Raw genomic sequence first — 12344 nt, forward strand, 5'->3', positions numbered from 1 at the left:
TGCACATGAGAGCACTATTGCAAACTGCTATATGATACATTTTTCACAGTACTTTTTTACTATATTAACAAAAACCCATTCAAATGCACTTAATTGCAATTTACTTGATTACAAAAACATTTGAAAGTTGAGAGCAGTGTATATTAAGCTAAATTATTCCAAAAATTCTTGTGTGCTTCGTGTCCAGGGAGCAGCACTGTTAGTGCTTGTGTTTTTCTCCAGGAGTTGGAAGCAATCAGAGGTTTGCCTTCTCGTCTTTTGTCTGTTTTTTCACCATAATGGCTAATTTAGTTGTCACTTGCTAGTTATATGGAATTTCTGTACTTTAGTGTACTCTTAACTTATAAGAGTATACATATTGATTACCAAGGTATCACTTTTGTAGATGTGTCTTTTAGGTATCTTTTCTTTGTAGGTATAGTTGCAGTATTTAAGATAGTTGGATACTTTTGAGGATTATGCAGGTTGAGAATAATTGCAAAATACCAATTTGCAAGTACTGTACATTTGTTGTGTCTGCTGTTAAGAGTAAGCTGGTATAATAACCAGTTATTGTGCAGTAGATTATTTTTTTTTTTTTTTTTTTTTTTTTTTTCAACAATTCGGCCGTCTCCCACCGAGGCAGGGTGACCCAAAAAAGAAAGAAAATCCCCAAAAAGAAAATACCCTCATCATCACTCAACACCTTCACCACACTCGCACACTATCACTGTTTTTGCAGAGGTGCCCAGAATACAACAGTCCAGAAGCATACACATACAAAGATACACAACATATCCCTCCAAACTGCCAATATCCCAAACCCCTCCTTTAAAGTGCAGGCATTGTACTTCCCATTTCCAGGACTCAAGTCCGACTATATGAAAATAACCGGTTTCCCTGAATCCCTTCACTAAATATTACCCTGCTCACACTCCAACAGATCGTCAGGTCCCAAGTACCATTCGTCTCCATTCACTCCTATCTAACACGCTCACGCACGCTTGCTGGAAATCCAAGCCCCTTACCCACAAAACCTCCTTTACCCCCTCTCTCCAACCCTTTCGAGGACGACCCCTACCCCGCCTTCCTTCCCCTATAGATTTATATGCTTTCCATGTCATTCTACTGTGATCCATTCTCTCTAAATGACCAAACCACCTCAACAACCCCTCTTCTGCCCTCTGACTAATACTTTTATTAACTCCACACCTTCTCCTAATTTCCACACTCCGAATTTTTTGCATAATATTTACACCACACATTGCCCTTAGACAGGACATCTCCGCTGCCTCCAACCGTCTCCTTGCTGCTGCATTTACCACCCAAGCTTCACACCCATATAAGAGTGTTGGTACTACTATACTTTCATACATTCCCTTCTTTGCCTCCATAGATAACGTTTTTTGACTCCACATATACCTCAACGCACCACTCACCTTTTTTCCCTCATCAATTCTATGATTAACCTCATCCTTCATAAATCCATCCGCCGACACGTCAACTCCCAAGTATCTGAAAACATTCACTTCTTCCATACTCCTCCTCCCCAATTTGATATCCAATTTTTCTTTATCTAAATCATTTGACACCCTCATCACCTTACTCTTTTCTATGTTCACTTTCAACTTTCTACCTTTACACACATTCCCAAACTCATCCACTAACCTTTGCAATTTTTCTTTAGAATCTCCCATAAGCACAGTATCATCAGCAAAAAGTAACTGTGTCAATTCCCATTTTGAATTTGATTCCCCATAATTTAATCCCACCCCTCTCCCAAACACCCTAGCATTTACTTCCTTTACAACCCCATCTATAAATATATTAAACAACCATGGTGACATTACACATCCCTGTCTAAGACCTACTTTTACCGGGAAGTAGTCTCCCTCTCTTCTACACACCCTAACCTGAGCCTCACTATCCTCATAAAAACTCTTTACAGCATTTAATAACTTACCACCTATTCCATATACTTGCAACATCTGCCACATTGCTCCTCTATCCACTCTATCATATGCCTTTTCTAAATCCATAAATGCAATAAAAACCTCCCTATCTTTATCTAAATACTGTTCACATATATGCTTCAATGTAAACACCTGATCTACACATCCCCTACCCACTCTAAAACCTCCTTGCTCATCCGCAATCCTACATTCTGTCTTACCTCTAATTCTTTCAATTATAACCCTACCGTACACTTTTCCTGGTATACTCAGTAAGCTTATTCCTCTGTAATTTTTACAGTCTCTTTTGTCCCCTTTCCCTTTATATAAAGGGACTATACATGCTCTCTGCCAATCCCTCGGTACCTTCCCCTCTTTCATACATTTATTAAACAAAAGTACCAACCACTCCAACACTATATCCCCCCCTGCTTTTAACATTTCTGTCATGATCCCATCAGTTCCAGCTGCTTTACCCCCTTTCATTTTACGTAATGCCTCACGTACCTCCCCCACACTTACATTCTGCTCTTCTTCACTCCTAAAAGATGGTATACCTCCCTGACCAGTGCATGAAATTACTGCCTCTGTTTCTTCCTTAACATTTAAAAGTTCCTCAAAATATTCTCGCCATCTACCCAATACCTCCATCTCCCCATCTACTAACTCCCCTACTCTGTTTTTAACTGACAAATCCATATTTTCCCTAGGCTTTCTTAACTTGTTTAACTCGCTCCAAAATTTTTTCTTATTTTCATTAAAATTTCTTGACAGTGCCTCTCCCACTCTATCATCTGCTCTCCTTTTGCACTCTCTCACCACTCTCTTTACCTTTCTTTTACTCTCCATATACTCTGCTCTTCTTATAACACTTCTGCTTTGTAAAAACCTCTCATAAGCTACCTTTTTCTCTTTTATCACACCCTTTACTTCATCATTCCACCAATCACTCCTCTTTCCTCCTGCCCCCACCCTCCTATAACCACAAACTTCTGCCCCACATTCTAATACTGCATTTTTAAAACTATTCCAACCCTCTTCAACCCCCCCACTACTCATCTTTGCACTAGCCCACCTTTCTGCCAATAGTCGCTTATATCTCACCCGAACTTCCTCCTCCCTTAGTTTATACACTTTCACCTCCCTCTTACTTGTTGTTGCCACCTTCCTCTTTTCCCATCTACCTCTTACTCTAACTGTAGCTACAACTAAATAATGATCCGATATATCAGTTGCCCCTCTATAAACATGTACATCCTGGAGCCTACCCATCAACCTTTTATCCACCAATACATAATCTAATAAACTACTTTCATTACGTGCTACATCATACCTTGTATATTTATTTATCCTCTTTTTCATAAAATATGTATTACTTATTACCAAATTTCTTTCTACACATAGCTCAATTAAAGGCTCCCCATTTACATTTACCCCTGGCACCCCAAATTTACCTACTACTCCCTCCATAACATTTTTACCCACTTTAGCATTAAAATCCCCAACCACCATTACTCTCACACTTGATTCAAAACTCCCCACGCATTCACTCAACATTTCCCAAAATCTCTCTCTCTCCTCTACACTTCTCTCTTCTCCAGGTGCATACACGCTTATTATAACCCACTTTTCACATCCAATCTTTATTTTGCTCCACATAATCCTTGAATTAATACATTTATAGTCCCTCTTTTCCTGCCATAGCTTATCCTTCAACATTATTGCTACTCCTTCTTTAGCTCTAACTCTATTTGAAACCCCTGACCTAATCCCATTTATTCCTCTCCACTGAAACTCTCCCACCCCCTTCAGCTTTGTTTCACTTAAAGCCAGGACATCCAGCTTTTTCTCATTCATAACATCCACAATCATCTCTTTCTTATCATCTGCACAACATCCACGCACATTCAGACTTCCCACTTTGACAATTTTCTTCTTCTTATTCTTTTTAGTAATCTTTACAGGAAAAGGGGTTACTAGCCCATTGTTCCCGGCATTTTAGTTGACTTTTACAACACGCATGGCTTACGGAGGAAAGATTCTTATTCCACTTCCCCATGGATATAAAAGGAAAATTAATAAGACCAAGAACTATTAAGATAAAATCAAAGAAAACTCAGATGAGTGTGTATAAATAAATGTGTACATGTATGTGTAGTGTGACCTAAGTGTAAGTAGAAGTAGCAAGACATGCCTGTAATCTTGCATATTTATGAGACAGACAAAAGACATCAGCAATCCTACCATCATGTAAAACAATCACAGGCTTCGTTTTACACTCACTTGGTAGGACGGTAGTACCTCCCTGGGTGGTTGCTGTCTACCAACCTACTACCTACAGTAGATTATATATATATATATATACAGCCAAGTGTGTCCCTTTTCTCTGGCCTGACAGTGCAAATCTTGCACCTTTCCTTTTACAAGAATTAGAGTAATTGTACTTGTTCTCCAAGGGGAAGTGGAGAAGAATCCTTCCTCTTACTGTAAGCCATGCATGTCGTAAGAGGCGACTAAAATGCCAGGAGTAAGGGGCTAGTAAACCCTTCTCGCATATAAATTATTTAACGTAAAATTAAAAAAAAAAAAATTTCTTTTTTGGGTTGCCCTGCCTTGGTGGGAGACAGCTGGTATTTAAAAATAAAAAATTGTACTTGAGAAAGGGGATAAATAAATATAAGATCAAGCATGCAGTTCCAGCAGTTTTCTAAACTATGTATTGTTGGATAAAAGGTTAATGGATAGACTAATAGATGTACATATTTTTAGAGGAGTGCCTGATATGTCAAATCATTTAGTGGTTGCTTAGTAAGAGGTAGATGGAGTACAAGACATGGCATCGGTGAATTGAAGAAGAGGTAGTTAATGTGTGGTATGAGAAGTTGTTGAAAAATAGTGAGCTAGAGAGGGTACAGGTAATGAAGAATAGGTCATAGAGGTAAACATCTTCGAGAGACAAGCATAGAGCTCAAAGCATTGAACAAACTGTAATTCCTAACTCATATGGTGGAATAATAATATACTTCCTTGAGTGGTTGCTCACTTAGATTACCACTACATTAGCCCTCGAACTGACTTTACGGTTGGTAACTGTAATGAATGAAGAAGTAAAATGGAGATTCAGTGTTGGCTTTCCCTGAATACTTCACCTGATCGTTTTGTTTTTTGGTGGTTGGTTGCTTGCTGGTCTCCTCTTGGCCAGGCTTGGGTATTTTAGTTTGTAATCTACCTTGTGGATATTAAGCATATGGAAAAAGTGATGTTTGGGCAAGTGGATTGGCACTTGGCCTTCTGGAGGTTGTGGTAAGGCAGTGTATTGGGCTAAACCAGAGTGAACATGAGATAGCCTCCCCTCTTGAAGGTATGGCTACCTGTGTTAGTCCTAGGAATAAGTTTTAATGTATCCTCTCATGTTGGGCTCCATAGTGGGTGTGATTATAATAATTAGGTACTAAGCCCATGTGGATCATTAATTCAAATATTGCATCATAGGTGTCTCTACCAGCAAAGCTGGTACAGAGCTGAAGGTTTTATACCATTATGAATATTACTAATCACATGCCTGACCACAGACCATCCTCGATAGTGATTTAGCGGCAGTTTTCAAGATTTCATGATAGGGAGAGAATAGGAAGGAAGTGCCTTGTAGGATGGCACACACATGTGAAAGGAACTTAAGGCTCAAGTGGGAAGTGATTTGATAATTACAGTAGTTCTTGGTCAGTGTTTGCCAAGCTCTTCTATGCTGTTTGTGTATTCAGCAAATATTTGGTTAATCTTTTGAAACTATATTATAACAAACTATGCAGATGAATTATTAGCTCAGAAAATGGTTCTTTGTCTCCTCATTTCATTACTTCTGCCATTTCTTGCCAAGGCAGTGATCCAAATAACCTACTTGCCATACAGTATACTATGTTTGTATAGTAAACACACATTGGGCTTTATAGCCAGAGTGGTCAAGTAAGCCAGATTTCCATAATTTTTATAATTTCACAAATCTATAAATGTGAATTAACATTCTGTACAATTTTTTATTTTTTTTTTTGTGCTAAGACTTAGCAGTGTTGCTTTGCAAAATGTGTAACATAATATAGATTAGTGCACTACTAGTAAACCTTCATGCTAGCGCAAGTTGTTAGGATTATATAACATAAAAGCAGCAAGTTTTGGCTGGAAAGCGCAACATAATGTAATACATGAAAATGAAACCCTCATTAGGCGAAGGAGGCCGGCCGACACAGGTACTCACGCAGAGCCATGATATGGAGGAACTTCGACCTGATCTTTTACCCGTGTCCACCACCACTGCTAACACTGGGGCCTTTGGTACCAGTCCCACTACCATCACTACTGCAGCACCTACTAATGTTGGTGGGATTGATGGTGGCAAGGTGGTGGACTCTGGCCTCAGTGTCATCTCTACTGCAGTGCCGTCGCAGCAGCTTGTGAGACTTCCCCCACCACCCTCTAAAGGTGCCGTGCCCGTGAGGGTAGTTCCTCGCACCGTCACATCACACACAGCCTACCTGACACAATTTCTCCTACACTAATACCATTGAGGTTGTCACCAGGGAGTTGGTTTGAATATAAAATTCAAATTTTCATAATATAAATACCTGTGTATATTATATGGTATACTTAAACTGACTTAGAGGAAATGAGATGGAAAAAGATACTGTATATTCATCTGCAGTTGGGGCCCCTCTTCCCTACACTGAAATACACACAAATAACTCGCACATAAAGTAACTTATGATGTTTCAGTTCGACTTGGACCATTACTAGTCACAATAATTAATGGTCCATGGAACCCCAATGGAAATAAGTCACTCTGTCTGACTTTTTTGGGTTATCCTAGGTTCTTTACACATATGCTGTTATGTATGATAATTCTATGTAACTGTATTTGTGTATACCTGAATAAACTTCCAAGTCAGACCTAAATGTCGTAAGTTTCTTTTTCCTATGTGCGAGTCATTTGTTTATTGTTCCAGTAATGGTATTGTGCCTTTTTTGTTCTTTATACTGAAGAACATTATGACTGTTGATCAAAATAGAGTAATCTTACTTTTTTCTCCATGTGAGTTTGCTTATACTGTTGACTAGTATTATTTTGTGTATATCTTATAAGTTTGATTATATTTGTACGTAAATTGTGTGTTCTTTATGTTTGCAATGGGATCCCAAAAGCAAGTTGTTTGAGGTACAGTCAAGAAAATTGATCACCTGAGAAAAATGAGTGTAAATGGTTAGGAAACCGATAAGTTGAGAAATGAGGCACTTGTGTAACATTTGGGTATCCTTATTCTGGAAATGTTTTGCTAGCCAGTGGCTTCAGTCCAATGCAGAGAAAGGTGGAAGATGAGGAGATTGAGGTAAGCAGTCCCTCAGCCTGGAGTCTGTGTTTAGTCCATCACTCTTGGCCTGAACACAGACTCCAGACTGATTACCTCACTCGTCTTCCACCTTTCTCTACATTGGACTGAAGAGGCCACTAGTTGGCAAAACATTTCCAGAATAAAGATAACCAAATGTTTCCCAAGTGTCTTATTTATAAAAACATTAATAGTCAGGTCTTAGCAGCTTGAATGTCTTCATGTTCTTCTCTGGTGATCTTTGTATAATTATGTACAGTATGTTATTAATGTATTATGTACAGTTTTTTAGCCAGCAATCAAATAAGCAAAATTTTCATTAAGAATTTTTTTTATATTGTGTCTTTGGTACTATGTATAAATTTAGATTTTTGCAGCCAAAGTAAACTGCAGAACATTTATGGAATTTACAGTTTTTCTACCCAGCCTGTCTTAAAATTATCCTAAATTTTGTTATTAAATTTTTAGTAATTGAGAGTTAGTAATGTAATTTTGTAACTTACTTTTCATGGGTTTAGTACCAAAAGCAAATATACTGTTACACAAACTGATTTTGCTATGATTTTTAAGGTGTGTAGAAGAGAGGGAGACTACTTCCCGGTAAAAGTAGGTCTTAGACAGGGATGTGTAATGTCACCATGGTTGTTTAATATATTTATAGATGGGGTTGTAAAGGAAGTAAATGCTAGGGTGTTTGGGAGAGGGGTGGGATTAAATTATGGGGAATCAAATTCAAAATGGGAATTGACACAGTTACTTTTTGCTGATGATACTGTGCTTATGGGAGATTCTAAAGAAAAATTGCAAAGGTTAGTGGATGAGTTTGGGAATGTGTGTAAAGGTAGAAAGTTGAAAGTGAACATAGAAAAGAGTAAGGTGATGAGGGTGTCAAATGATTTAGATAAAGAAAAATTGGATATCAAATTGGGGAGGAGGAGTATGGAAGAAGTGAATGTTTTCAGATACTTGGGAGTTGACGTGTCGGCGGATGGATTTATGAAGGATGAGGTTAATCATAGAATTGATGAGGGAAAAAAGGTGAGTGGTGCGTTGAGGTATATGTGGAGTCAAAAAACGTTATCTATGGAGGCAAAGAAGGGAATGTATGAAAGTATAGTAGTACCAACACTCTTATATGGGTGTGAAGCTTGGGTGGTAAATGCAGCAGCAAGGAGACGGTTGGAGGCAGCGGAGATGTCCTGTCTAAGGGCAATGTGTGGTGTAAATATTATGCAAAAAATTCGGAGTGTGGAAATTAGGAGAAGGTGTGGAGTTAATAAAAGTATTAGTCAGAGGGCAGAAGAGGGGTTGTTGAGGTGGTTTGGTCATTTAGAGAGAATGGATCACAGTAGAATGACATGGAAAGCATATAAATCTATAGGGGAAGGAAGGCGGGGTAGGGGTCGTCCTCGAAAGGGTTGGAGAGAGGGGGTAAAGGAGGTTTTGTGGGTAAGGGGCTTGGATTTCCAGCAAGCGTGCGTGAGCGTGTTAGATAGGAGTGAATGGAGACGAATGGTACTTGGGACCTGACGATCTGTTGGAGTGTGAGCAGGGTAATATTTAGTGAAGGGATTCAGGGAAACCGGTTATTTTCATATAGTCGGACTTGAGTCCTGGAAATGGGAAGTACAATGCCTGCACTTTAAAGGAGGGGTTTGGGATATTGGCAGTTTGGAGGGATATGTTGTGTATCTTTATATGTGTATGCTTCTAGACTGTTGTATTCTGAGCACCTCTGCAAAAACAGTGATAATGTGCGAGTGTGGTGAAAGTGTTGAATGATGATGAAAGTATTTTCTTTTTGGGGATTTTCTTTCTTTTTTGGGTCACCCTGCCTCGGTGGGAGACGGCCGACTTGTTGAAAAAAAAAAAAAAAAAAATTTTAAGGAATGTCTGCAAGTTGTGGCTAAAAGACATGCATTGTATATAATGGCAAGAAATCTCAAATGTATGGCTACAAATCTGAAAATATCAGTGAAAAGGACAAAAAGAACTAGGTTTATTTACAAGTTGTTGGACGAACTAGTTCCTCTGAGATGTGCAAGTGCACAAAAATGCTAAGGGGGTTTCTAGCCTGTAAAATTTTTAACTGTTAGTTTCATATACATATTTTGCATTTTGTAAGTCCTCAACTTACAAATATGTTGAGGACCTCCTGAATTGTGTATAAGATCTATGATACAGGAAGGCTTCAACTTAGGAACACATTGGGGACCTTCTGAATTGTGTATAACAACGATATACAGTAGACCATCATTTAGCACGAGTTTATTTGGCACGATTCGGGTATAGCACGATTGAAGAATTGCGGCACAATTTTATGTAACACGTCGCAAGATTAATTTAACACGGTTCAGTTTGCGGGAAGGGAAAAAAAAATGCCTTTTCCTCAAGCGGCCACCTTGATGTGGATCAGCGGGGAAGACCTCCTGCCATCCCCTGCCACCCCCAGACACCCCCCCCACCATCCCAGTATTTATACTTCATACACATCCAGTCTTTCTTCTCTGCTACAATCTAGCTGTGTTTGTGAATTGTGTTTTGATCTTTTAATTACTATATCTTATATCTGCCAAGCAATTATGACACCCAGTAGGCATACCAGTGTTGCTGAAAGTGGCAAGAAAAGGTATAAGCATTTAAGTCTTAGAATTAACAAAGAAAACAAAGATATTAGAAAAGAGATAACTTGTGGCATAATGAAGTGTTACTTTGTACACACAAAAAGAGGTAAACATAAGTTTGTGACTGACTTACTGAATGACTTACTGACTTGACTGAATGATTTGAATTATTGACTTCACTGACTGAATGACTTGACTAGCTGACTAAATGACTTAAACACTCCAGTACAACCATTGACTTCAGTACCAGAAATAACAAAAAGAGCACAATACCATGACTGGAACTATACACAAATAACCCGCACATAGAAGAGAGGAGCTTACTACGACATTTTGGTCCGACTTGGACCACTTACAAAGTCACACTAACGAAAAGGAGAGTAGGATGGGTATATATAGACAGGAAGTTGTAGTAGTGGAGGTGGAAGGAAAAGTGCTCTTATCTCCCTCTTTCTCTGTGCTCTCTGCATATGTGATGCTCAGTTCCTTCAATCAGAAATTTCCACTCTTCATAATTCATTTTCCCGTCTTGGCTACCCTTCCCATTTCATAGACTCTGCTTTCTCACGTGTTAAACGTAATTTCTTCTCTCCCAAACACTCTACTCCTGGGAACTCTTCTGTCCTCTGCCTTCCCTACATTGCCGGTCTTTCTAATCTCGACAACTCTCTCCGTTCCTTAGACATCAAAATTATTTTCCGCCAGACTAACACTCTTCACACTAATCTTGTTCATACCTCTCCTCTCTCTACAGATGCTCTTGGTGTCTATTTCTTGTTCCTCCTGTCCTCTTCAGTACTTTGGAGAAACTGGTCTATCTCTTTCTGACAGACTTAAGGAGCACAAAAATTGTTAGGCTTGCCGACACTAACAATGCTCTTTTCTGTCATGTCAGAGATCACAGCCCTCCTATTGACTGGTCTTCTGCTAAAACTGTCTTCCCTACTTCCAACTATAACAGTTGCCGTCTGGTTGAATCCTCCCTAATACACAACTTTTCATGTATGAATCTTAGTCCCGGTTTCATCTCTGTAGATGCCTTCCTCTCCCACTACATTGTAAAATACTCCAAACTTCAGAACACTCATGACCTAACCTGATTCCTCCTTTTTTCTTCATCTCCTTTCCTCTTTCTTTTTTCTCCTTTGGGTTGTCTTTCTACTGCCCTGTGTATTTGTTCCTTCTTTATTTATTTGTTTTCCCCCCCTCGGTTTTCCTGCTCTTACCCTCTGTGGGCACCTAGCTCCCTTGCAGTGCTCCTCTTTCTTAGTATTTGACTGACCCCTCCTACTCTTAATACCTCCCCACTACTACTTCCTTCCACCTCCACTACTACTACCACCTCCTGCCTATAGTATATTCCTACCCTGCTCTCCTTTTCATTAGTGTGACTTTGTAAATGGTCCAAGTCAGATTGAAACGTCGTCATAAGCTCCTCTCTCCTATGTGCGGGTAACTTGTGTGTGTTCAGTACCAGAACCTCTACCATCCACCTCAGCCCAGTAAGGCCACAGCATAACTCTACACTCTCTTCACAATCATCCACAAACACCAGCACCCACAATTTAAGGTAACAAATACTATTATTTGTGTTACATTTGTAGTCTTAAGCTGTAAAAACAACATAATACATCACAACAATGAACTACAGTTACATATTCACTTTTATTTTTGTAAGAGTGGAGGCCCGAAAAAAGTTGTTTGGCTTTTTGGGGGCTCTCAGAAACGTAACCATATTTTTCCCACAAGTTCTTCAGTTCATCTAACATGGTTTTACCTAGCATGGCATTTTCAGGAACATAACTACCGTGTTAAATTGTTAAATGACAGTCTACTGTAATAATATACACAGTAAGGGTACAATAATATTTAATACAGAAGATTCTCAGCATGTTCGTAAATTGAGGACTTGGTGTATATCGAACGTGCTCCAAAACAGGAAGGTATTGACGAAAGCTTTTCATAGATGTTAGGGAATATATTAGAGTCGCTTGAGAAATAACATGAAATAGACACCATAATATTTCATCTGTTGTTATTGTAGTTTTGCGAAGAATGGTTAACTAAAATAAAGCAATAAATTTGGATATACATGTATCTCAATTTGTCAGTGACTTGAGGCCCCTGTCAACTTTAAAAAAATTTTGTTAGTCATGTTGTTTTCTGAATTGGCTTTAATGTTAAATTTCCACCTTTTTTTCACGACGATGCACTGTACATTAGGATTTTTAGGCTGTCACAATAAATTGTCCTCAAAATAATTTTTGAGAATTTTAGTACTTGATATTTCTTGCGAATTGGTATACAAATTACTGATTTTTCACCAGAATTGACTTTGTAATATAATTCACTTTGTTCTTTTAAACCTGTTACTTGGGTAAGGTTGAATTTAATTAGTGTGCATTACTTAC

At 38.7% G+C, this 12344-nt stretch overlaps 1 protein-coding gene across 2 annotated transcripts in view; it reads left to right on the forward strand.

The window, feature by feature from the left end:
• Nucleotides 1-12344, forward strand: part of Tmep (Transmembrane endosomal protein) — a 113000-nt gene that overhangs the window by 85731 nt on the left and 14925 nt on the right. Inside the window, exon 9 of one of the 2 annotated variants that reach the window (XM_070079784.1) lies at nucleotides 6153-6407. The exons of the other annotated variant lie outside the window; for it this stretch is intronic. Coding sequence (XP_069935885.1) covers nucleotides 6153-6407 — 255 coding nt within the window. The remainder of the gene's footprint in view (nucleotides 1-6152; nucleotides 6408-12344) is intronic. 2 annotated transcript variants of the gene reach the window in all.

This window comes from Cherax quadricarinatus, unplaced genomic scaffold, assembly GCF_038502225.1.
Source record: "Cherax quadricarinatus isolate ZL_2023a unplaced genomic scaffold, ASM3850222v1 Contig16, whole genome shotgun sequence".
NCBI classification, from domain to species: domain Eukaryota; kingdom Metazoa; phylum Arthropoda; class Malacostraca; order Decapoda; family Parastacidae; genus Cherax; species Cherax quadricarinatus.